A 26,498-nucleotide genomic window follows, 5' to 3' on the forward strand; every position below is an offset into this window, starting at 1 on the left:
CCTTTCACTCTAGTTCATACTTATTATCTGTTGCATCTTCAATATGTTCTGGAAGAAGAAGCTGCGAATAACTCCGACACTGGTTCAGTATTAAAACTAAATTAAGTTCTGCTCATCTTTCCTGCAGAATAAGCAACCAGGCAGCCATCCTCGGCGCCACCAGTTAAGATGGCGCCGAGGATGGCTGCCGTGTCTCGAGCATTGCCAACATATACGCTGTATCTGCTGTGCATATGACAAATAAAACCTTGAAACCTTGAAACCAGTTAAACCGCCGCCTCTCTTTACCGGCAGAACATCCCTTCCCCATTTCCTGTGATGGCAATAAGTTTCTATGACATTTAGAGACATGCACGGAAAAAAAGTGAGTTTCAGGGGTTTGGCTGTATTTAAATCAAAGTGTGAGTGTGAGTGTGTGTGCGTGTGTGTGAGAGGAGAATCCTGACTGTGTGATGGCTCTTATTGTGTTCATAGTGCTCAGCCTCTGCCTGCCTGTGTGGAGCTGTGAGTATGAACTGACTATTACAGATGTGATGAGAGCTGTGGTGTTTAGTATCCATTAGCTGATCAACTTTATATCAATCATCAATGGTTTTCAGACTTGATTTACATTCATTTTCCATAGAAATATTGCATTAAATGCTCTTTATTTAGCCTTTAAAATAAAGAGATGTGTCGTTTTTCTCTGCTTTATATCAAGTGAAGACATTTTAAGACATTATCATCACCTTAAACTTTGAAGAATTGTATATCCTTTTATTTTAGAGAGAAAAATGTGACGCACAGCAGCCCATTTTCTAACCGTCTCCTCCCAATTTCCCCTGTTTTTCTGCCAGCTGTGAAGGTGACCCAGCCCTATAAAGTGGTGAGCAGCGATGGCACGGCTAAGGTCCAGTGCTTTCTTCAACCCGAGCCCTTCAACCACCAGGGCGCCTCCTCCTACAACGACCTGCGGTACCCTTTCCCCGAACCCGAGGATCTGCGGGTGACGCTGCTGAAAGGCCTCCACGGCTCCACCAAACTCTGCTCCTCCATGGTCAACCTCACAGAGTCGAGGGGGACGGGGGAAGAGGGAGAGGTGAGTCGGACGTTAAATTATTCAAACTTTAACCAAAATGATACGAAACTACTGTAGATAAGATAAGATAATAAGTTAAGGTAAGATAAGCTGTACCTTTTATTAATCCCCGTGGGGAAATTCAGTGGTTAAAGCAGCAACAGGATAAGAATGGAAAACAGGACAGTGTGATTCACACAGGATAATAAAACACAAATAACATGATTAAAATGAGGAACAGGTTAGTATCTGTTCAGACAAAAAACAGAGTTAAGGACTTCAGTGAACATGTATACATTTTGTATCCGGATTGTTAAATATATTCACATTGATTGATACGGGTAAAAGTCATTGTGCAAGAGTGAAGGCTTGATGTGCAGTCCGGGTTATGATCTGTGGGTCACATGGTTAACCCCCTGTTGTGCAGCCTGATGGCTACAGGCACAAAGGAGTTTCCCAGGCGCTTAGTGCTGTGCCGATTAGGGATGAGTCTGTGGCTGAACGTACTCCTCATCTTCACTAGCTCTGCATGGAGGGGGTGGTAGGGGTTATCCAGGATACTGTCCAGTTTCCTCCTCGTCCTCCCCTCAGCCACCCTCAGGTTCTGTACTCCCTCCCCCATAAGAGAGGGAGAGGAGATACAACCCATACATATTAAAAGGAAAGAAAAGAAAAGACCTTAAAAGATTGACATATGAATCATGCAGTTCGCTCATTCACGTGTGCACAGACATGCTTCCTGAAAAAAGCGACCTATGCACAGCGGTGATGCAATCTAGCAGTAAAGGCCCTAGAAATCTGGAAAACCATTTTCAAAATAACTTTTTAATTATGAATGTTAACATAGATGGATAGTTTAAATTATACTTTGGCCACCAGAGTTTTACGAATCTAGACTATTTGTTTTGGAGAGGAGGAACAATTCAGCTGCTTCCTTTGACTTTTTCTTATTTGTGATTATCAAGAGCCCCCTAGTGGCAGAAAGTACATATTATACCTTTAACAACACATTGAAGAGGACCTATTCTGCTCATTTTGTGGTTCATATTTGTATTTTGTGTATCTCCTGTGACATGTCTCCATGCTTTAATGTTCAGAAAGCTCTTTATGTTTCTCATACTGCCTCTGCTGCAGCAACTCTTTTCACCCTCTGTCTGAAACCAGAGCCCAGTCTGCTCTGATTGGTTAGCTGGCCGTCTCTGTTGTGATCGGTCAACCGCTTAGAGATGTCCCGCCCCTTAGCCTATCACGTACGATGTGTTGGAGCGCTAGCCAATAGAAGCTTGAGCGTTAAATAGTGATTTCTCTATGATTTTATCCTTTGCAGACCATTTACATGCACAAAACCCCCCAAAGCACAATAAGGCCTCCTTAAATGCTTCCATTAAATGTGTATTTCCTGTGTTTCAGGTGCAGTGCTCTGCTCAGAAGAGAGAGGGCACTCTGGAGGTGACGTTATCTGGACTGAGAGCCACAGACACAGATCTGTACCGCTGTGAGATAGATATCTTCTATCCACCTCCGTACCTACGGTTCACTGGAAACGGCACGCTCATTCATGTCTTAGGTGACCTGCATATTTCATTAAACCCCCGCCCCCCCACCCCCAGTGACTCCCCTGTTCACACATCATGCTCACTTCCTCTTCATCCTCTCACTCTGTCCTCAGGCAGCGCCGACTGCCCTGCGCTGGCGGCTCAGAGACAGCATTCAAACCAAGAAGATGAAGGAGAGGAGCGTGAGGATGAAGAGATGGCGGATCCAGTCAGTGTTTCTGTGGTCGTACTGGTGATACTGGTCCTGTTCGTCCTCTTCCTCATTATGTACTTCCAGGTCAGAGCATTATTGTTTTATTTATATGTGTTGCATATTTTTACTTTACCTTCTTTAGTTTGTATGAATATATTTATTTTATTTTAATTTATTTTTGCACATTTGAACTTTGACTTCTTATTTTTATGCAAATATTTTTGTTATATTATTGTTTTATCTTTATTTATACATGCTGAATTATAGCTACCGTCATGAAACCCAACTTACTCCAAAATAAAGTATTTTGTTTCAGATTTTAAAATGTTGAAATATCCCTGAAAATGCCCCACTTTGCATTTAACTCCCTAATTACACTATTCAGCTACCTGGACATAAATTACATATTGTAAATTGTCAGTGTGTGCCCCTCCAATAAAAATATGATCATAGATACATACATTTTTACTGTAAAGGTCTATATTTCTTTCGGCAAATGAATCTGCAGTAGGATAGTGCATGGTGGCTTTTTATTGCTCCAAAACTAAACAAATATGGCCGTATCTATAGAGTCAATTTGAGCGAGTGAAGAGTGATGAATGTGTTTCAGACATCTTGAAATACAGCACTGCCGTTATACTGCTGTTATCATGTTCTGTTTCACTGAATTATAATCTCTGTTTTCCATGTGCAGGCCTCTCAGTGTGAACGAGGGAGGAGGGAGATCATCAGACCGGTTCCTGCTGTGCATCACAAGATGGACGCTGCTGCTTTCTCATGTTAATGAGAAATCTTTATTAAATAACATGCATTTTGGTGTGTGTGTGTGTGTGTGTGTGTATTACGCTGATTAAGCTTAACTAATATTATGTTTACATTGTAGTAAACACACTTTATTTTGACTTGTTTTGATACTACTGCAAACTACTGATGCTGATGGAGGATTACCTTTGCAGCAGAGAACATGCCATGCTTTGAATCTTTAGGGTGCAAAATGTGTTTTCATGAGAATTTTAAAGGTCAATATTACGCAAAACCCCCTTGTTCATGTCTTTTATTCCTAAATATCTGTCCTCTCTGCGTTAAGAGACTCTGAAAGTTTCCGGAACAAAGATTCCCTCTCTTTTAATCCTGATCCATCTCTATAAATGAGCTGATCACATTTTAGCCAATTGGTGATGTTTTTTTTAGGTTGTGCAACCATTAGCCAATCACCAACCAAGGTAACCCCCACCCACCTTATCACCTGAATCTCTTCCTTGAGCACCATTGTATTTCTTTAAACCAATCATCTCTCAGAGGGGCGTGGCCAGCAGCAGCTCATTAGCATTTAAAGCTACAGTCACAGAATCAGCACTTTTGGAACAGGGCTGAAACAGAGGGGTTTATGGGATGCTGCAATGCACAAGATGCATTTCAGAGGCATTGTTTTTCATATATATCTGAGACCTATAACAAAGGAGTATAATAGGGGACCTTTAAGAACCAATTTGCCAAATGTACAAAGCCATTTCATGGAGATACAATGGTTTTAATTGCATTTAGAAGAAAATGTAACTGATTTAATTGTGTTGTTCATTCTAAAATTGTGGATCCATAAAGAGAACTAAGAGATTGCCTTTGTATGAGTAAGCAGGTTCTGATTTAAACATTCTAAAGCGAGGATGTTTTCTGTACTATTTACTTAAAATATGACTCTACTATTGACTGAAACTGTTTAAGAAATGTGCAATTTGAGGATTTTTCTATCTATAAATCAATTAACTTTAAATATATCAGTACGTTTGAAACTTTAGGGCAAAATAGAAGTTTAAGATTGAATTGTTATTTAATGTTATCATTTCATTATTGAAATAAAAGCAACAGTGGACCCCAAAACTTTGCACTGCCACCATCTTTAGGCCAATATTTCCACATAAATATAATAAACATAAGCAGGTTTGCATCCCCTAGAGAGGATTACCCAATCTCACAACCCTGACCACAAGACAAAGATCACATTTTATTTCCTTATGTTGTTTATTTTCTTCACAAACTGCATGTAAAAAACACTGCAGACTCTAGAGTCTAGAGGATGCTAGTCGGGCTTAAATGTCACTACATTCAACCCGGATGACAAAGATAGAGACAGACCCATGTCATCATAACTCACACACATACAGGAACTAATCAAAGGCCAAAACAAAAACGGTAACAGTATGTTGTCAGTTTTGCTTTTGATGATTCAGCAGTTTCTTTCCTGGAGACAGCCCGAGCGTAGAAGCACCAACACCACATCTGTATCGTGTTCAGTCAGTTACACAGCATACACACGGTTCCATTCCGTTGACGCTTGCCGGAAGGCGTCTATGGCGCTTGGGGTTAACGCGACCGACAACCAATCACATTCATCTCCCGCCTGGCTCCGGACACTCAAAGCAAAAAAAAAGCCCACTTTCTAGAGCTCGATTATTGCGAAACATGGATTTATATGAAGATTTATGGAATTAATGTCTATGGCGATATTTTATGCAACATGCCATGCCAGCTTAATATATTGGATATGCCTGCTAGCTGTCCATTCAATGTTAAAACGAAATACACTGGATATAAACTCCCCAAACAGGCGAATACAAACCAGTTTCACCCACTGTCTCTTCCACCTCCCTCCATGTCTGGTTCCTCCTGTTTGTGGTCGTACAAAACCGGGTGATTCCCTTCAGTTATTATCATCTTTTCCTCCATTTCTTGGTAAATGAGTAAATAAGTCGAGCAATGGCTCTCCCGGCATATTTACATACACTAAAGATGTGTCGTTCGCGAACGAATTAGTTCGAACGACTCTTTGAAACGAACAAACTGACCGGATTCGTCGATTCACCTTCCTCTCGTTCGTTCGTTCTCCCACGGACTAGTCGCTGTGCCAATCGTATGCTGTTGTCTGTTGAGTCAAGGACGCCCTCGTTGAATTTTAGCCAATGAGAGACAGGAATGCTTCTCATTCATTCCTCTCTAGTCGTTCTCGTTCAGTCGTTCAGTCAGTCAGTCAGTAGCGCTAGCCTAGTAGGCTAAATGGGGACATCAATATAATCTTTCTGCCAAGCTTTTAAATCGAGTCGTTATTTATTTCTTTATATAGTAGCCCTCTCTGAGAGTGAACGAAAAAAAGTAAGACAGTAAATTTGCGGATCAAGCTGTACTCTACTCTATTAGTATTTACCTTCAATAAATGTCAAGGTGAATATACACATTAGCCACTGTTGTGTTGTCTAAAAGTACACATAATCATGAAGTTGCAGCTATGTATTTGCCTTGAACTAGGCTACGGTGTTGTGTTGACTGTTTCCACGATCGTTTGCGAACGAGGAGCTGAGAACCGTGCATTCCATGATTCCCCGCTGAATGACTTTGTACCGGAAACGCGACTGAATTCCAGGAAAGAATCATGAAATCCATCTCTAACATACATGCCATTTGATTGGCTGACGCTTGAAAAGTCGAACTTTTCTCAACTTTCACTGCGAGCAACGGAGCGGACGCAACGCAACGCAATGGAACAACAATGCAGTTCGGCGACGCTTGACGGAACGGAACCGCGTGTACGGGCCATTTTAGAAACCACAAAGTGACTTGAAACACGCGAGGGCTTTGTGGCCACACAGCACAAATGTAGAATGGGGACAAAGGCTGTAAGTTGTAAATGAAAAACTATTTTTTATGGCACTGGGATCCCATTATGTGACATAAAGAGGCCCTATTGTTGTGCATGTAAATGGTCTGCAAAGACTAAAATCCCCCCCTGCCTGAAACGCCTCCATTTAACTCCTTTGTTAATTTCTGTATCATAGTGACTCTCCATTCTATTGGTTAGAGCTCCAACACAAAATACATGATAGGCTAAGGGGCGGGACATCCTTAAATGGTTGACCAATCACAACAGAGACGGCCAGCTAACCAATCAGAGCAGACTGGGCTCTGGTTTCAGACAGAGGGTGAAAAGAGGTGCTGCAGCACAGGCAGTATGAGAGAAATAAAGAGCTTTCTGAACATTAAAGCATGGAGACATGTCCCAGACATTAAATACTATTCTGTCCCTAGGTTTGTTGCTAACATCACCTTTTATGCGGTAACATACTGCCATCTAGTGGCCAGGTTAGGTATCGTTTTTAATTGTCAGTAAGTTTCTGTGTAGTCAGTGTGCAAACGGTAAATAGGGAGAAAGACGTGCTGTTTCTGTTGCTCGCCTATGCACTTGATACAGGACAATCTGTAAGTAGTTATCTTGCAACTAGTTCAACTATATGTGCTCAGGTAACTTTAAGCGTATATATTCATGTTTGTAATGTGTAAAGTGTAATTGTGCATTTAGTTTGAAACATGTTGTGCTAGCTAGCATTTCTCTGAAGCTTAGCATTGAACTGGTCCTTTGTTTGGCGTAAATTAAATAGCGTAATGCTAGAATAGGTAAACAATGAAAGTGGGTTGAAACAGGTCTTTATTTTGTATTTTTCAGATTCTACTGTGTCAAGTAAACGCTCTGAAAGCCTCTTCAGACTCCTCGACCAGTTCGTTTAGCTCGCTGTCTAGGCTGTGTAGCGCCTCATAGCTGAGGGCAGATGAAATACAAATATGAACCTGAAAATGAATAAAATAGATCCAATAGATTTCTTATATCTATTTGGTTTAGTTGGCTTGGTTAAATGATTGTGTTAATTGGGGGAAATAATATACGAAATGGATTCTTCTTGGAATTGAAAACAAACCCAAACCCTAAATGTGTCCGAGAGAAGTTCCTGGACCAGGAAATCAAATACATTTACAGTAGACTGGACCTGTTTGAGATACAAGTAAAGTCCACTTCCCTGTTCTGATACTTTAATTATCTGGGGTTTTCTTTCAACCGATAAAAGTCGCCCTAGTTATGAAACTGATTCAGGACTCAGGTTCCTGTCAAGCAGTACTACAGCCACAATGACTGTCAGTGTGCAGATGTTTCCTGATGATGTGAGAGATGTGTCAGGTTGGGGTCGATCAGAAGTTTTCTAGGACATGTCATCGGAACAAGGCCAGCCACACTTGAAGGCAAAACACGAAGAGAGACCAGCTGACTTTCACAGCGACAGGGTAGACCTGATCTCTTTTAAATATGAGGCTAACGGCGCACATCTTCAGGTGGCGTCTCCTCAGAAAGACAAAGTTGTTCACATTAAAATGGGGCAGAAAAATCTACAGTAACAAGTATAAACTTCGGATGGTCAAAACACTTGTCCTATGTCATTTCCTTAAAACTTTTTCTTGAGCTCAATGAAAAACCTCATGAGGTTTTAGGAAAAGCAGCTGCAGTGCAGGGAGAATTTACAGGCACTCTTAGAAGATGCATTTTAACCAACTTCATAACTCCTGGGACTGACTCAATGGGGAAAACGCAATCTCCTACAAAGGTTGCTTTGTGACGGTAGATGCCACAACGATGTGGATAAGTCCTTTCTGTAATTTAGTTTAGACCACAGTGACAGACTTTAGGGAAACAAGCAAGATTACAAGCGATAAGATTTAGCTTTTAGGCCAAAAAGAAAAGAACTCTTACAGAGACCGTGTAGCAACGAAAGGACAATGAAAGCGCTATTGATCTCAACATCTCTCATACAGACTAATATGGATTGTGTCTGTGGTTTTCCATTTGTCTCACTAGCACGCACAAAGATTACACAACTGCACAAACTCTGATAAACAGGATGTGAACTAACATTGCTGACTACCTGAATAAACCAAAGAATGGTAGTTTCTAAGTAACTGTTTATGAAGATAGAGGATGGACACATGCACCTCTACAGCAAAAAAGACAGACACATTTATTTTTCTCAAACCTCGTTAAAATTCAGTTTCTTCAAAAGAATCTTATGTGCAGACAACAAATACAAAATACATGTTTATCTCTCCTATTAAAATAAAGCCGAGAAAAATAGGAGACAAAATGAGGATGTAATTAAGCATAGGGAGGTCACACTTCAGACGATACATGATAGAAGACTTTTTGAAACCAGGTAAATAAGACATTGTTATCTCCTTGTTATTATTTCATTTTGGATTTAGAAGCAGTTTGGGTTAGGGTTAGGGTTAGTCATATCTCAACTAGTTCCATGACGAAAACACAAGCGCTTTTTTCCAATTCCTCCAAGAGCGTAGGAGACAGAAAGAGAGAGGCAGAACGGAAAATACATGACTGAGGCCAAATATGTTAAAGAGGACATATCCTGCTCATCTTCAGGTTCATATTTGTATGTAGTGTCTCTCCTGGGACATGTCTCCATGCTTTAATGTTCAAAAAGCTCTTCATGTTTCTCATACTGCCTGTGCTGCAGCACCTCTTTTCACCCTCTGTCTGAAACCAGAGCCCAGACTGCCCTGATTGGTTAGCTGGCCATCTCTGTTGTGATTGGTCAACCATTTAGAGATGTCCCGCCCCTTAGACTATCACGTACAATGTGTCGCTAGCCAATAGAAGCGCAAGTGTCACATTGTGATGACACTGTGTTACAGTAGTAAACATTTGAGCCTTTGCCCACCATATACATGCACCTGCTGTATGTAACACACTTCAGGAACGGAGAAGCGAGGAGAAAAACCCTTAAAAAAAATAATAGGGCTCCTTTTAATGGACATAGTGGGATAAGTTGGTTTCTTAACACGACATCAACAGTTTGCCCCTCCACCCCAGCTAACGGGAGCTTCTTTTTTTTATTGAGAGATCGTTGCAGAGATATGTCCCGAAATAACCCGATACAGGAAGAGAGCTGCACTGATCAAGAAAACCGCCACAAACCTATGACGCTAGTGAGTCATAGGTTATGATGTGATCTGTTTTCCACGAAAATCTTACTCATTTTGCCCTTACATATGTGTGTTCATCTAAATAAAGATGAAGTCTATTGTAGATGCATGAGGGCTGTTGCAGAATAAGTCCCGCTAAACATCACTTATAGGAGACATGCTCTTTAGATGCCCCAGAGCAAAGTGCTGCAATTTACAAATCATTTGTTCCGGCTCTTTAGAAAAATCCAACATCTAAAACAACGTCAAATTCGTAATAGTGAAAGAAAATCAGCAAATTCTTAAATTCTCGCCCTAAAACTAAATGAGTCACTAGTTACTTTGCATATTCAGATTAAGAGCTCAGTCAAAATATAATAAACTAATCAAAAAACTATGATATTTATTATAGGTGAGGATATCTGGCAGCAGTAAAGTCACATAAATTTACTGCATTACTGATGGTAAATATAATCAGCCCTCAAATCAGACTGTAGTTCACCTGCAGTAAATCCAGCAGCTACCCTGCAGTATACAAAGCCATTCAAACTAGCTGCACCTTTACCAGCTCTGAGAACACTTTAATGATCAATCATTATAAAACAGATCAGAGATATTATTCTGAAATGGACCAATCAGACAATGACTACTTTTACTGTCGCTACTTTAAGTACATTTAGAGGAGAGTACTTTCTACTTTCACTGGAGGAACATTTAGAATACTTTTACTGTGACAGAGTATTCCTACACTCTGGTACTTCTACTTTACTCAAGTACAAGATCTGAGTACTTCTACTTTACTCAAGAACAAGATCTGAGTACTTCTACTTTACTCAAGTACAAGATCTGAGTACTTCTACTTTTACTCAAGTACAAGACCTGAGTACTTCTACTTTACTCAAATACAAGATCTGAGTACTTCTACTTTTACTCAAGTACAAGACCTGAGTACTTCTACTTTACTCAAGTACAAGATCTGAGTACTTCTACTTTACTCAAGAACAAGACCTGAGTACTTCTACTTTACTCAAGTACAAGATCTGAGTACTTCTACTTTTACTCAAGTACAAGACCTGAGTACTTCTACTTTACTCAAGTACAAGACCTGAGTACTTCTACTTTTACTCAAGTACAAGACCTGAGTACTTCTACTTTTACTCAAGAACAAGATCTGAGTACTTCTACTTTTACTCAAGTACAAGAGCTGAGTACTTCTACTTTACTCAAGTACAAGATCTGAGTACTTCTACTTTACTCAAGTACAAGACCTGAGTACTTCTACTTTACTCAAGTACAAGATCTGAGTACTTCTACTTTACTCAAGTACAAGACCTGAGTACTTCTACTTTACTCAAGTACAAGATCTGAGTACTTCTACTTTACTCAAGTACAAGACCTGAGTACTTCTACTTACTCAAGTACAAGATCTGAGTACTTCTACTTTTACTCAAGTACAACATCTGAGTACTTCTACTTTTACTCAAGTACAATACCTGAGTACTTTTACTTACTCAAGTACAAGACCTGAGTACTTCTACTTACTCAAGTACAAGATCTGAGTACTTCTACTTTTACTCAAGTACAAGATCTGAGTACTTCTACTTTACTCAAGTACAAGATCTGAGTACTTCTACTCAAGAACAATATCTGAGTACTTCTACTCAAGTACAAGATCTGAGTACTTCTACTTCTACTCAAGTACAATATCTGAGTACTTTTACTCAAGTACAAGATCTGAGTACTACTTTTACTCAAGTACAAGATCTGAGTACTTCTACTTTTATTCAAGTACAAGATCTGAGTACTTATACTTTTACTCAAGTACAAGACCTGAGTACTTATACTTACTCAAGTACAATATCTGAGTACTTCTACTTTAACTCAAGTACAAGATCTGAGTACTTCTACTTTTACTCAAGTACAAGATCTGAGTACTTCTACTTTTACTCAAGTACAATATCTGAGTACTTCTAATTTTACTCAAATACAAGACCTGAGTACTTCTACTTACTCAAGTACAATACCTGAGTACTTTTACTTACTCAAGTACAAGATCTGAGTACTTCTACTCAAGAACAAGATCTGAGTACTTCTACTTTGACTCAAGTACAAGATCTGAGTACTTCTACTCAAGTACAAGATCTGAGTACTTCTACTTTTACTCAAGTACAAGATCTGAGTACTTCTACTTTTACTCAAGTACAAGATCTGAGTATTTATACTTTTACTCAAGTACAAGATCTGAGTACTTCTACTCAAGAACAAGATCTGAGTACTTCTACTTTGACTCAAGTACAAGATCTGAGTACTTCTACTCAAGTACAAGATCTGAGTACTACTTTTACTCAAGAACACGATCTGAATACTTCAACTTTTACTCAAGTACAAGATCTGAGTACTTCTACTTTGACTCAAGTACAAGATCTGAGTACTTCTACTCAAGTACAAGATCTGAGTACTTCTACTTTTACTCAAGTACAATACCTGAGTGCTTCTACTTTTACTCAAGTACAAGACCTGAGTACTTCTACTTACTCAAGAACAAGACCTGAGTACTTCTTCCCCCTCTTCCTAACACAACAAAGTACTCTATACAGGTGTAAGAACCGAAGTGGAGTTGGTTGTTGAGTGCTACTGTTCAAATAATATTTCAATAAGTTGGAACTTGTTTGAAATCTTTTTGAGAGTCATCTGAAAAGATAGCAAAAAAACAGCTAAGTCTACATGTTCGCCCCTAAAGTACGATCTAAATGATAACCAATTGTTGGCAATAGTTTTAATGTTGATTCCTGTCACTTTCCTTAATCAGTTTATGAATAATCGGATATAGACAACATGTTTGGCTTTTGGTCCGCGCCCTGTTGTGGCATCATTCTGATGTTTGGTGTTACCGAGTATTTACATCAAGTATCGAAACCTTTTCATGATTTTATGGATAAAACTTATTTTAGGTGAAGAAATATTTTCTCCCCTGCATTAAACTGTGCAGACTCCTGTAGAAAAAGCCCGATTACCTGTCGATTCTGAACTGAATAACAGAAATATGTTTTTTTTATGCTGTGCAGGAAGTGGTTTCATTTACACACTTGTTGATCTGTTCGAGAAGATGAAAATAAGACTGATGAGTCTCAACCACAGAAACTACACAAACAGTTTGACTGACAGCTATGTGTGCCATCACAGAGATATAGAGCAGGCACCGCAGAAACCAGCACAAAAGCCCAACTCAATCTTCCTATTTCCTTTCTAATGAAAACAGAAGCAGGTGTTTTGAGATCTTAGTTAAAGCTCTGTGCTACCGGTGTTCTCCAAAGTCTGTGAAGTAGCAGAAAAGATGACAGCTTACAGCCTCTTCCTCATCTTCACAATTAATCTGACCTTCAGCTTCCATCCGAGCCATGGTAAGTCCCCAACCACTACACGGACAGGATAACCTATTGCTTTTCTGGATGCTTTATACATTAGACGAAAATGTAATGATTTGTATTTCTGACACAAAGCAGTAGCAGTCAGAATATTAATATACTGAACTTTTAAAAAAAGTGAACACTGACTCATATTTTTACAAAGAGGCGAAAGAGGGATGTATTGATGCAGTGTACTGCGAGTCATTCCCTGTTCTGACAGAGAGAATGTCCTTCTAAAAAGCACTGAACGTCTGAAAAAGTGAACCAACAAAGGGAAAGCTCATGCTCATGAGTGTGACGTGTTTTTCTCGTTGCTCATGCTTTGTCCGTTATCAGGTTTCAAGGTGATTCAGCCTGAGAGTCGGACAGTGAACCAGGATCAGTCCACCTACATCAGCTGTGAACACACCGCAAACGTCGCGTCTGTGAGAGATGTTCGACTCAACGCCATTTCACTGTATGTATCCTCAGGTATTAGTTTTTAGTTAAACTGCATCACCTCATAAACATATCACCCAACACCAGTCACCAAATGTCCTAAAACTGTAAGAAGAATATCCTTTAACTTCTCTCAGAACAGAGAAAAAAATACTGCTCTGCCAGAAGGGAAGCACAAAGTGTAAAAACATCCTCATGCTTCAAGAGAACTCCAAAAAGTGGTTGTTCATCCTCACCAACATCAAGCCAGAGGCCATGAAGGTGAAATACGAGTGTGAGTTCACGGTGGAAGAAGGCTTGCTGGATAAAACCGAGACAGGAAATTATACCAAACTCCTTCCAGGTATGTAAATACAAAGCAAGGAGGGAATACAACACAATACAATGTTTACATGCACACTGAAATACAAAACTGAGCAACTTGTTATTGACTTTTCCTTTTCAGTTCTTTCGTAGCTCTGGGAACCTTTTTTCCTGTAGTGTGTTATATGAGTTTGTGTGCATGTAAACGGTATGCAAAGGCTAAAATCTCAAAGTTAAATAATGAATGGCTTCTTAAATGTGGATTTGCTGCTTTTCCTTCAAACAAGTTCAATAGTTTTGATTGATTGAATTTAATTTATTATTTCCTTCATGGATTTTATTGACTCATTAAACTCAAAGTAAGTTGTTCGGATTATATATACTTCAGTTACTTTTTTAAGGCAGTACTTTTACTTGTTAAAGAGGTTTTTGTGACATTTCTGAATACTCTCTCTATCACAAGTACTTTTATAGTCTACTGTATATGTACATTACCTGTCTCCATCAAACAAAAAACAAAGCATTTGTTTTAAAATGTAGATTTTCTGATTGAATGAAATATATTTCAGACTCAAAAATACTCAAAATTAGCGATTTAAAAAATGTTATTTGTTGTAATCATTTAAATCTCCCTATTGCGGGACAAATAAAGGATTTCTGATGGGGTTACTTATTTAAAATACTCCTTCTCTAAACAAACCTCTGTTCATTCGGGATGTTTTTAACTTGAAGCTGAGTTGGTGCTACTGATCAAACTCCTCAACACTGTATTGATGTTTAAACTAGTGATGTACAAACAGCAAATAGCATTTTCATTTTTTTATCAGGTCAAAAGGAAGTGACCTGCACCCCTCAGCCTATGCCTTCACCTCCGCCTTCACCTCCGCCTTCACCTCCGCCTTTAACTCCGCCTTTAACTCTGTGTCATTGGCCCAGCTGGATTCTGGTTGGTGTGCTGGCTCTGATGCTCTTGTACAGCTGTCTCATCACCACCTTCTACATCAGACTGACGGTACCTGACAGTCTTTCTGTCATAATCCTGGTGTTGATTCTGTTTCCTGTTTTATTTGGAAATGTATTTTCTCCTATCTTGTTTTACTTCCTGTCTCTGTGTTGCAAATTCAGGCGATGTCCCACATTTGATTGACAGGCAAGAGAGGGCTGTCCCCATTGCCTGTGTCCCCTGTCTTCCTTCTCATTGTATTACATCCTACTGTCACAAATATGCAGCTACCGGGACGCACTTTTTGGCAGAATATGATGCAAACTTTGGCAAAGAAAAGGAGTTGCAGCTACACAAAGTCTGGGGAGGTTTTTACTCATGGGTGAAGCCGGTGGAGAGCAATTCCCAGGTTCCCATTGCTGACATTTGCAAGAGTTTCTTTATCCAGCATGGAAATGAACATGACTTAAAGTGACACACTACATGGGACAGTTTATTTATATGCTAATGGTTTATTTCTTTAACTATAGGAACATTATATTGAATGGTCGGCAGGGACAAAACATCAAATGGAAACAAAGACAACGAACAGACACAAGGAAAAGGAAAGACAGACTTATATACACACAGGACTAATCACAGACACAAGACACAGCTGGGGAGGACAGGTGAAAATAATCAGATACTAAAACAGGCAGGGAAACACAGAGACAGGGCAATACATGATTTACTAGGATTTTTAATATCAATACTATGGCCTCCCAAATTAAGAAAGGGTCTATAAAACTAAGTAACTCTACCATTTCCACTTTCTCTGTCAACCTGATTTCCTTCTCACTTTTGATCTGGACTATGTTTTGATCTATAGCAGGCTCAAGTCACATATAGTTTTAAATGTATACCTATACCAGTAGCACTGTTGGGGGCTTGTTTTCACTCAGTAAGCTGCATAACAATAATAAACGTGCTGCTGTTCTGTTCCTGTCTTTCAGTGCAGCAACACAGAACCCGAGAACTCCACTTACGTAGAAATGAGGAAAGCTCCTCAGCCGTGTCCACCTGTGGATATCTACTGTGGGTAGCCGAATCATCGTTCTTTATCTCGTGCTGAATGTAATGAGGGGGGGGAAATGTCTGTTTTACATGTAGCTGCTATCATAACTGCAAATGTTTGTTTTGTAAATGAGTGGAAAAGTCCTGCAACGACTGAAGACAAACAGCAGGGCGAGCCAGAGACTGTCTAAAGCAACCATGCTTAATAATAGTTACACATTTTATTTGTATTGCACTTCACATTTCTGCAATCTGAAAGTGCTACAGAGCAGGAATAACCATTTTGAATGAATGCAATTAAAAATGATCAAGGTCAATAAATTAGTTAAAAGGAGAACCTATAAAAGACATTTAGCAAAATGCTTTTTTGAAAAGATGTGTTTTTAGGCGGGGCCCTCAGGTGGTCAGGGAGGGCGTTCCACAGCCTCGGGGCAGCAGAGGAAAAGGCCCTATCACCCTTGGTGCGGAGCTTGGTTCTGTGGGCTTTGATGTTATAGATTTGACTTGATATATACATTTTTTTTTGCAATTTATTATTCGTTTTAAACTCTTTTGTATTCACATTTTCTGACATTATGACAAATGTAAGTGTCTTACGGATTTACACTGCAAATACAGATATAGAAACTGCATGCATGTACAGTTAATTTGTAGTTCCTATGTCCAAAAATATATGTGTATGGGCATTATATTGAATGTGTTATATATAATAATAAATAAATAAATAAAGATTTATCAGATGAAAAAACAAGATAATAGTAAGGGCAAAACTATTTTTAAGACAAAACAAATAAAGGTACAATGGGCCTACTAGAAATCCTCACACACAAATATTCTTATTGAAATACGGTAATGAGTTTTTCACACACGGTCTGCAGCAGGACAGAGTCTCATTGAAGACAAACACAGGTCACTCATCTCAGCTCACAGTGTATATGAGACACAAGTAAGCTGACAAAAAAAACAAAAGCAGCTGCTGTCTGATGGTCTGTGAACCGCTGGCATGGCAAATATGTTAGTGAGGGTGTGGGAATGCCTGAAAAGGAACACAAACATCTCATGTCATTTATTTGAACGTTCCAGCTGTCAAACTTAAATACGCTGATGTAAGTAAAGCAGGTTCATCCCAGCATCTTCCTTTATTCTACTTGTTTGTGCATAATTCTTTAAATCATCACTTAGGGATCTTTGAAGGCCTTTATGGAAAATTGCACGATGCAGTTAAAGATAATTGAGGCCGCTGGCCCTGGCCGTGGCGCAACTGGCTGGGGCACCTGCACCGTACGCCGGCGACCCTTTCCGGATCCCACCCCGACTCTCTCTCCCACTTTCCTGTCACTCTCCACTGTCCTATCCGATTAAAGGCAAAAATATATATATATATATATATATATATATATATATATATATATATATATCTATATCTTTAAAAGAAAGATAATTGAGGCCGCAAAGCCAGTTTAACCATAAAGCTTTTGATGGGATTAAACCAGTTGTTCCCCCTCTTGCTAAAATGCTCAGTTGAAGCACTCAGGGTCATACCTACGCTCAAAACATAGATCTTGATAATCATGTGCATCTCTAAAAATGTCATTTCTAGATTTATGCTAGCTGTGATGCTCATTTCACATATAGAGGAGGCAGGGGTTTCCAACGTAGCAACGGGTGAGCTTTTATTTATAAAAAAAAAGCTGTTCAAAAAGTAAAACGAAGGAAAAATATCAAATTAAAACACGGACAAACCAGTGGAAGAGGGAGGGCTGAAAAAGGGAGATCCGAAAGGATTCAGGGAACAGGCAAACGACAAATAACGACGACGACGCGACAAAAAACACAAAGGAAAGCCCAGACTAAATACAGAGGAGGGTATCCGAACAATATTTATGTATTAAGCATGACACAAGCATTGGTTTGCAGCATTTGCTTGCAGGACATCCATCATCACAAGGCCTCTTCTGAGCATCTGCAGCTCTTAAGGGTGTGAACAATGTTGTGAGTTGGTGTTTGAATGTGTTACAATGCTAAAATACATTATGCATTGATTCAAATGTACATTATGATTGGCTCCACGCAGATCTCCACAGGGTGAGGGCTGAGCTAACAGTGCTAAAGGCAAGAACAGTTAAAAAAAGAAAAATGCATAAACTAAACACATAAAAGTTATACCTTTGGGTTTTTTGACTATTTAATAGCAGTACCTTCAAACTGCCGTAAAAAACAAACCACTGTTTATTTTATTGGGTTTATTGAGCACTCAATGTTATATAATGATTTGGTACTGCAAATGTAGCTCCCTAGCTAGCTATCTAGCATCATTTACAGACTTCAACAAGACACCGTTCAAAGGGAAGTATTTCAATGGAGACAAAGCAAGGGACATGCAAGAGTGGCCGGCCCAGCTACCAAACAAAGCAGAAGCTCAGATTTGACCTCACAGAGAGGGAGTGTAACTTAGCTCAATAGTTGCAGCAGAATAATGACCTTTAAAGTTAGTCTTGTCAGTGGAAGTTGCAACTTCCACTCATGGGATTATAGGTTAACTTTTCCGTCTCCTCACAGAGTTTGCATCATGTGTGGATCTTACATCATATGTTTGGAGCATGGATGATTTCCTTTACACCTCTGATTGGAAGGATCCCTCTGAGATTAGAGTTTGCGATCGTCTGACAGGAACATAAGAAGGTGTGAAACCTTAATGAGAGCAATTCATAAGAGAGCAATAAGTATGAGTGGATGTTTGTTGTGTTAAGTTCTTGACACACATCCAGCCTAATGGGCTTCATTAGTCAGGTAGAAAGGTGTGTGTGTGTGTGTGTGTGTGTGTGTGTGTGTGTGTGTGTGTGTGTGTGTGTGTGTGTGTGTGTGTGTAAAAGTTAAAGGAATGGAGAAAAGAACTAATTGTAAGATGCACATGTTTACCATAATGTGTGAATTCCTTGTCTCACCACTCATGTTCTCTGACGTACTTTCGTTGACCCTTTCAGAAGGAACTGGTTTTACAGTGTACAGGAAGTACAAGGTTTTCCTGGGTGGTTGAGCAATATGATACCTTGATCAAAAGAGGAGTTAGTCCTTGACCCAAGATTGAACAGACAGAAAGCACAACAATGTCTAGAGCCTTTAACATTCCTTGGCAAATCTAATCCATACCTGGCTCTGTGATATAGGAATAGGGCAGTGGCGAACCGTGGCTTTTATACCTAGGCCCTCTGACTGGGGGTCAGCCACGTACATTTTTTCCGAAGAGGGAACCACTTCAGTGATATATTGAAACAACAGCCTGGGGTGCAAAACGAAAAAAAATAAATGTGCATGAACACCTATCATGACAAGGCGCCCACAGCCAGGTAACACATGGACAGCGATCCTTGCATTTTGGAACACAACACAAGCAATGTTGTTAAAACCGGCACAGCTAATTCAAAATATATGAATTCATTTGGAGAGACATTTTAGAGGCAGAATGAATTAAGTCGGCACAGCGGCCTACATTGAAAATAACGTTGGCCTACCCTTGTCGAGCCTGTCATCCAGTTGCATCGGGTATAACTGCTGATATTAAAACGCTTCTCAAAACTCCTTGAAGGTACAAAAATCCACGGTTTTTTAACATTTGTGAAACTTCAGAATTTGTTTAATTTACCGCCTTTCAAATGACAGCGTTGGTTTGCCTCAAAAGTGGGCGGAGCCGTAATTTCACCCGGAGGTGACGTATGTTACTTTCATCTAATTGACGTTAGCTCTGATGCTAACCTGATGCTAACTAGCTACTTTTCCACTAGTTTGACAGCAGGCGGAACTTGTCATAAAGTCCGCGATAATAAAACTCATCCATTTAGAGGGATGATATGATGATGTACTGTCATGTGACATTACTCTCTCGTTGAGTTACTATAGCTGGGCATGTATAGCTGGACCACCTCCTATCTTCCCAGTAACTCCGAGACGGCCAAAGGAGCTTAATTATTTCATTTAACCCTTCAAATTCTAACATAAACTGAAGCTGGCAGATTGGAAGAATTTATTTCTTTGGAAATGTTATTTTGAATTCAATTAAATCAAGTTATTTTGGTAAAACTAATAAAAAATATAGCTAATTTAAAATATATATATATATATTAAAAAAAAATGTTTTTAAATATTATTTATCCTCAGAGAGGACCTAGAGGGCCCTGACGGCTCGCCACTTGGATAGGGGTAAAGCTTCCCTATAATCTTCCATCTTAGCCTATTATCCACCAACAACATTTTGGTTGCGTTTGGGAGTCTGAGCTAAAACTCAAAAAACCCATCATCTGAGGGTCGCAAGAAGTTTCTTATCGCCAACCACCGGTCAATCTCAATGGCCTTCAAAATGTCTTGCATTTATGTAGTTTTTGATTAAAAATGCCCCTGAAAAAACAAGGCCCCGAAAGGTATCAAGACCTAAGACATTGTGCAGAAGCAATTTGGCTTCATTGGCCCTTACACCAGAACTCTGACGGCTCACTTTCAATACTTCACGTAAAAGTGGCAATCTTTCAGAAAAAGTTAAATGAAAGATGCATGGAAGTGATGAAAACTGAGATAAAGATGACTTCCGTAGAGCTGAGGGACTTCAACCTCGAGAGGAAGCAGTAGTAGGGCAAGGCAGAGGAGCAGAGATATATCAGCTGTATGACAGAGAGCTTTACCAGAACACAGCAGCTTCTCAACACCTCTCTCTGCACATGGAGACTTCCCAAAGAGATGAACTCTGCTTTCCACAACTCTTCAACAAATCCTGCAGGAAACCAACGCCAGCTCAGTCAGATGTCCTGATCGCTTACATCCTGCTGTCCTTCATCGCTCTGCTCACTGCAGCTCTCAACCTGCTGGTCATCATCTCTATCTCCCACTTCAGGCAGAGACACACTTTCAGCTTAACAGTAACAGGATTTAGCCATGCAGATATTCCTTTGAATGAATGTTCCAGATAAAAGTGATCCTGTTTTAAAATATAACATATTGAAACATGACGCTGTATAACAAACTATTTACAATAGGCTATCCACATGAAATGCATGTCCATAAAAATGTTATTTTCTGTGTTGAACTGCTGTTGTTACAAGCTGATGATGATATCCTTCCTTTCCAGGCAGCTCCACACCCCCACTAACCTCCTCATCCTCTCCCTGGCTGTCTCAGACTTCATCGTGGGCCTCCTTTTGATGCCTGTTAAAATCCTTCTCACAGAGGCTTGCTGGTACTTTGGTAACCTGATGTGTGCTCTGTATTATATTTTAGTTTTTATCGTCACCTCTTCCACCGTTGGAAACATGGTGCTCATATCCATCGACCGTTACTTTGCTATCTGTGACCCTCTGCATTACAGCATCAGAGTGACTCTGGGCAAAACACAAATCTGCATCTGTCTGTGTTGGATTTGCTCTGTTCTCTATAATTGTCTCATTTTAAAGGACTTTCTGAGACAACCTGATTCACATAATTCTTGCCATGGAGAGTGTGTAGCTGTCAATGACAGTATCACAGCCTCTGTTGACTTTGTCTTTACCTTTGTTGCCCCCATTACTGTAATCATAGTCCTGTATATCAGAGTGTTTGTGGTGGCTGTGTCTCAGGCTCGAGCCATGCGATCTAATATTGCAGCTACGCAGCAACGTGCAGGTGGTGGAACGGCTAAGAAATCTGAGATGAAAGCAGCCAGGACTCTTGGTGTTGTTGTCCTTGTGTTTCTAATATGCTTCTTCCCGTATTACACTCCATCCCTTATAGGTGAGGACATTGAAAATAGTATTTCATCCTCACCCATTGTAGTCTGGCTGCTGTATTTTAACTCTTGTCTGAACCCAGTGATCTATGCCTTCTTATACCCCTGGTTTAGAAAATCTATCAAGCTCATTGTTACCCTTAAGATACTTCAGTCTCACTCTTGTGATACTAAAATACTGTAAAGACCGACTGTGGTTGAGATATGTTCTACAAAACCTCTGTTAAAATGGACTTATTAATGCTATTTTTGCTGAGTCACTGAATTAAAGTCACAATGCAATAAATAAAACTGGAAAAGATTACACTGTGTGGAAGAAGTTGTAGTTTTTGACCTGCGTCGACTTCAGGGTGAACAGTATTCTGGTAATGATGTGTTCAATTATTAAGGAGGTCAGTGTGCAACTTCAAACAAAGAGACAGAGCTGTCGCATTGTGTGTGTGTGTGTGTGTGTGTGGTGTGTGTGTGTGTGTGTGTGTGTGTGTGTGTGTGTGTGTGTGTGTGTGTGTGTGTGTGTGTGTGTGTGTGTGTGTGTGTGTGTGTGTGTGTGTGTATGTGAGCAAGAGAGAGAGAAAGTTTTACTGACACACAACAGGTTTGATTCTCCAAATCACTGATGGTACAATATAACAGTAACAAATATAAATCTCATTGAGTAATAACACATGTTTATGTTACCATTGCCCGTGGTAATTTACATGCATTGTCTCTTGCAATAATGGGGGGGGGTTCAAATGTCATATTCAGGCTGACAATAAGAATTAGAGCTGCAAGCAGCGATGATCGGGCCCTCGCACATCCATGCACGTCAGTTTCAAGTTCAAGTTTCAAGTTTCAAGGTTTTATTTGTCATATGCACAGCAGATACAGCGTATATGTTGGCAATGAAAATCTTATGTCGCGTGCTCCTCCAACAACTCAACATACATGGTGCAAAAGATAAATAAAATAGTGAAAAAGAGAGAAGAATATTTACAATATTAACAATACAGATTTGAGGATGTGAAATATATACATATGTGGAATACATTGAAAGTATTTAAATACTTTACACTGTTGAATGAGGAGGTATGGACAGATGCATATATTATGTATAACAGATGTGTATGGCAGATATGTATAATATATAGATATGTGTACTATAAACAGATATGTATGGCAGATGTGTATAATATATATGTATGTGTGTACTATAAACAGATGTGAGTAGACATTCACACAGCTCAGGAGTTCAGTAGTCTTATAGCCTGTGGTATAAAACTGTCTCTGAGTCTGGTGGTCTTGGTCCGGATGCTGCGGTACCGTCTGCCAGACGGCAGCAGACAGAACAGATTGTTGCTGGGGTGATGGGGGTCCTTTAATATCCTACCGGCCTTCTTCCTACACCGCTGGGTGTAGAGGTCCTCCATGGATGGCAGGGCAGCGTCATGACCGCTGGAGACAGAACCTAGGACAGACATTATGTTTGGCATGGAGGGTGATGCACTGAAAGAGATGTGATGCTAATCTAGCCCCCCCTCCAGTTAGGGTGAACAGGAGTCCTGCTTGGTGCAGGGCTGCCCACTATGTTCATCCTATGTCCCGTGTAAGACCTTGTTCCCTAATGATCATAATAACTAGAGGGGACGAACTAACACCAGTGTGATTTCAGTGAGAATATGAGCATCCTGGTCAAAATCACATGGGGGTGTTCAAAATCCTGCAGCCATAAAACCAGCTCTGCCAGATTTAGAAGCCCCCTTATCATTGTTCACCTGACAGGCTCAGATTCAAATGCTTTTGTCTGGTCAAACAAGAAGGTAATTACTAATCCCAGTTTGGTTTTTGTGAGATTATGACCAACCTCCCTGGCCACAGTTAAAGGAAGGTGCCAAATCTGGCAGTGTGTGTGTGTGTGTGTGTGTGTGTGTGTGTGTGTGTGTGTGTGTGTGTGTGTGTGTGTGTGTGTGTGTGTGTGTGTGTGTGTGTGTGTGTGTGTGTATGTGTGTGTGTGTGTGTGTGTGTGTGTGTGTGTGTGTGTGTGTGTGTGTGTGTGTGTGTGTGTATGTGAGCAAGAGAGAGAGAAAGTTTTACTGACACACAACAGGTTTGATTCTCCAAATCACTGATGGTACAATATAACAGTAACAAATATAAATCTCATTGAGTAATAACACATGTTTATGTTACCATTGCCCGTGGTAATTTACATGCATTGTCTCTTGCAATAATGGGAGGGGGGTTCAAATGTCATATTCAGGCTGACAATAAGAATTAGAGCTGCAAGCAGCGATGATCGGGCCCTCGCACATCCATGCACGTCAGTTTCAAGTTCAAGTTTCAAGTTTCAAGGTTTTATTTGTCATATGCACAGCAGATACAGCGTATATGTTGGCAATGAAAATCTTATGTCGCGTGCTCCTCCAACAACTCAACATACATGGTGCAAAAGATAAATAAAATAGTGAAAAAGAGAGAAGAATATTTACAATATTAACAATACAGATTTGAGGATGTGAAATATATACATATGTGGAATACATTGAAAGTATTTAAATACTTTACACTGTTGAATGAGGAGGTATGGACAGATGCATATATTATGTATAACAGATGTGTATGGCAGATATGTATAATATATAGATATGTGTACTATAAACAGATATGTATGGCAGATGTGTATAATATATATGTATGTGTGTACTATAAACAGATGTGAGTAGACATTCACACAGCTCAGGAGTTCAGTAGTCTTATAGCCTGTGGTATAAAACTGTCTCTGAGTCTGGTGGTCTTGGTCCGGATGCTGCGGTACCGTCTGCCAGACGGCAGCAGACAGAACAGATTGTTGCTGGGGTGATGGGGGTCCTTTAATATCCTACCGGCCTTCTTCCTACACCGCTGGGTGTAGAGGTCCTCCATGGATGGCAGGGCAGCGTCATGACCGCTGGAGACAGAACCTAGGACAGACATTATGTTTGGCATGGAGGGTGATGCACTGAAAGAGATGTGATGCTAATCTAGCCCCCCCTCCAGTTAGGGTGAACAGGAGTCCTGCTCGGTGCAGGGCTGCCCACTATGTTCATCCTATGTCCCGTGTAAGACCTTGTTCCCTAATGATCATAATAACTAGAGGGGACGAACTAACACCAGTGTGATTTCAGTGAGAATATGAGCATCCTGGTCAAAGTCACATGGGGGTGTTCAAAATCCTGCAGCCATAAAACCAGCTCTGCCAGATTTAGAAGCCCCCTTATCATTGTTCACCTGACAGGCTCAGATTCAAATGCTTTTGTCTGGTCAAACAAGAAGGTAATTACTAATCCCAGTTTGGTTTTTGTGAGATTATGACCAACCTCCCTGGCCACAGTTAAAGGAAGGTGCCAAATCTGGCAGTGTGTGTGTGTGTGTGTGTGTGTGTGTGTGTGTGTGTGTGTGTGTGTGTGTGTGTGTGTGTGTGTGTGTGTGTGTGTGTGTGTGTGTGTGTGTGTGTGTGTGTGTGTGTGTGTGTGTGTGTGTGTGTGTGTGTGTGTGTGTGTGTGTGTGTGTATGTGTTCTTGGTGGACGAGCACATTTTGTGTGAGCGAGCGATAGAGAGAGAGAGAGAGAGAGAGAGAGAACTTGCCAGTTTCAGGATTTTTGTTGTTAGCATCTGGTGCTAGCCCAGAGCTAACGAACATTAGGAGCTGTTCCAAAAACAAGGGGGAGGAGAGTCCTCTCCTGTCAGACTGAAAGGCTCTGATAACCTCAGCTCAGTGAGAAAAATGACTCTCTGAGTGTTTAGATCTCTCCATGTTGCCCTCAAAGTGCACCAAATTGAAGCATTTGACTTCAACATTAAAAAAAAAAAAGGTCTTGGGGGATTATGCTCCCAGATACCCATAGAGGAGGAGAGATCCACCCCAAAATAAAACAGGTTCACATGGTTAGGAAACTAAATAAGTTTACACATGTGTTATATGCACTACAGTATGTCCATATGTTCCTCATTGGTTAGTAGATTGGTCTATTAAAGGGAGTTCAAATTCATTATTGACATGTCCCATTGTGTATTCTCTGGAGTCTATTTGACCATAAATAAAGAAGAGGTATTATTTTGAATCACACAACATTAGTTGTGAACATTTTGCACTGCCTAAAAGGATTCTCTCCAGTGTTGGCCTCTATATTAAACACTTCAGAAGGAAGGACAGCTTTTCTTATACATATTTTAGTTCTATTTCTTCTGGCAGAATGTGTCATTCTGGACAAATTTGTATCACCATAGTCTCTAAATGTTTGTAGAAATGCAGGAAATGGGATTCAAATCGAAATAATTCCTCTGGTCAGGACTGTGTTTTGGTTTGATGGTTGTGGGCCGGTCCAGGCAAAAATGCCAGGAGCTATTTTCTGTCCCAGTCCATGGCACAATTTGCATGGAAGTAAGTGATGAAGACTGAGATGAAGATGACTGCAGAAAAGTCAATAGAGCCGAGGGACTTCATGCTCGAGAGGAAGCAACAGTAGGGCAGGACATATGAGCAGAGATATATCAGCTGTGCGACAGAGAGCTTTACCAGAACACAGCAGCTTCTCAACACCTCTCTCTGCACATGGAGACTTCCCAAAGAGATGAACTCTGCTTTCCACAACTCTTCAACAAATCCTGCAGGAAACCAACGCCAGCTCAGTCAGATGTCCTGATCGCTTACATCCTGCTGTCCTTCATCGCTCTGCTCACTGCAGCTCTCAACCTGCTGGTCATCATCTCTATCTCCCACTTCAGGCAGAGACACACTTTCAGCTTAACAGTAACAGGATTTAGCCATGCAGATATTCCTTTTAATGAATGTTCCAGATAAAAGTGATCCTGTTTTAAAATATAACATATTGAAACATGACGCTGTATAACAAACTATTTACAATAGGCTATCCACATGAAATGCATGTCCATAAAAATGTTATTTTTGTGTTGAACTGCTGTTTGTTACAAGCTGATGATGATATCCTTCCTTTCCAGGCAGCTCCACACCCCCACTAACCTCCTCATCC

The 26,498-nt window shown here is 40.2% G+C and overlaps 3 protein-coding genes and 1 long non-coding RNA gene across 4 annotated transcripts; 3 read left to right on the forward strand and 1 right to left on the reverse strand.

Annotated features, from left to right (window-relative positions):
* The first annotated feature begins 366 nt into the window (after positions 1–366).
* cd28 (CD28 molecule) lies at positions 367–4,673 on the forward strand. Its single transcript, XM_063888517.1, has 5 exons — positions 367–504; positions 837–1,078; positions 2,468–2,624; positions 2,727–2,890; positions 3,501–4,673. Exons 1-5 carry the CDS (start codon positions 453–455, stop codon positions 3,588–3,590), a joined length of 705 nt encoding a protein of 234 aa, XP_063744587.1. The 5' UTR covers positions 367–452; the 3' UTR covers positions 3,591–4,673.
* An 8,104-nt stretch (positions 4,674–12,777) lies between these two features.
* LOC134867732 (uncharacterized) lies at positions 12,778–16,490 on the forward strand. Its single transcript, XM_063888518.1, has 5 exons — positions 12,778–12,996; positions 13,339–13,459; positions 13,578–13,783; positions 14,571–14,755; positions 15,679–16,490. Exons 1-5 carry the CDS (start codon positions 12,930–12,932, stop codon positions 15,766–15,768), a joined length of 669 nt encoding a protein of 222 aa, XP_063744588.1. The 5' UTR covers positions 12,778–12,929; the 3' UTR covers positions 15,769–16,490.
* A 2,165-nt stretch (positions 16,491–18,655) lies between these two features.
* Positions 18,656–19,537, reverse strand: LOC134867734 (uncharacterized). Its single transcript, XR_010166176.1, has 3 exons — positions 19,252–19,537; positions 18,890–19,019; positions 18,656–18,788 (listed from the first exon to the last, which is right to left on the reverse strand). It is a non-coding gene; the product is annotated as an uncharacterized LOC134867734 (long non-coding RNA).
* A 348-nt stretch (positions 19,538–19,885) lies between these two features.
* Positions 19,886–21,741, forward strand: LOC134867733 (trace amine-associated receptor 3-like). The gene is made up of 2 exons (XM_063888520.1): positions 19,886–20,621; positions 20,856–21,741. The coding sequence occupies exons 1-2, from the start codon at positions 20,449–20,451 to the stop codon at positions 21,670–21,672; spliced, it is 990 nt and encodes a 329-aa protein (XP_063744590.1). The 5' UTR covers positions 19,886–20,448; the 3' UTR covers positions 21,673–21,741.
* The last annotated feature ends 4,757 nt before the right edge of the window (positions 21,742–26,498 follow it).

The sequence above is a fragment of the Eleginops maclovinus genome, chromosome 7 (genome assembly GCF_036324505.1).
Source record: "Eleginops maclovinus isolate JMC-PN-2008 ecotype Puerto Natales chromosome 7, JC_Emac_rtc_rv5, whole genome shotgun sequence".
Classification (NCBI taxonomy): domain Eukaryota; kingdom Metazoa; phylum Chordata; class Actinopteri; order Perciformes; family Eleginopidae; genus Eleginops; species Eleginops maclovinus.

What these genes read in the sequence shown, in the direction of transcription:
- cd28 (XM_063888517.1), top strand. Translation starts at nt 453, where the DNA reads ATGGCTCTTATTGTGTTCATAGTGCTCAGCCTCTGCCTGCCTGTGTGG. An exon ending in CTGCCTGCCTGTGTGGAGCT is followed by an intron (nt 505 to 836) that starts GTGAGTATGAAC and finishes TTTTTCTGCCAG; the next exon opens with CTGTGAAGGTGACCCAGCCC. An exon ending in CACGCTCATTCATGTCTTAG is followed by an intron (nt 2,625 to 2,726) that starts GTGACCTGCATA and finishes CTCTGTCCTCAG; the next exon opens with GCAGCGCCGACTGCCCTGCG.
- LOC134867732 (XM_063888518.1), top strand. Translation starts at nt 12,930, where the DNA reads ATGACAGCTTACAGCCTCTTCCTCATCTTCACAATTAATCTGACCTTC. An exon ending in CGACTCAACGCCATTTCACT is followed by an intron (nt 13,460 to 13,577) that starts GTATGTATCCTC and finishes AACTTCTCTCAG; the next exon opens with AACAGAGAAAAAAATACTGC. An exon ending in TTATACCAAACTCCTTCCAG is followed by an intron (nt 13,784 to 14,570) that starts GTATGTAAATAC and finishes TTTTTTTATCAG; the next exon opens with GTCAAAAGGAAGTGACCTGC.
- LOC134867733 (XM_063888520.1), top strand. Translation starts at nt 20,449, where the DNA reads ATGGAGACTTCCCAAAGAGATGAACTCTGCTTTCCACAACTCTTCAAC. An exon ending in ATCTCTATCTCCCACTTCAG is followed by an intron (nt 20,622 to 20,855) that starts GCAGAGACACAC and finishes CTTCCTTTCCAG; the next exon opens with GCAGCTCCACACCCCCACTA.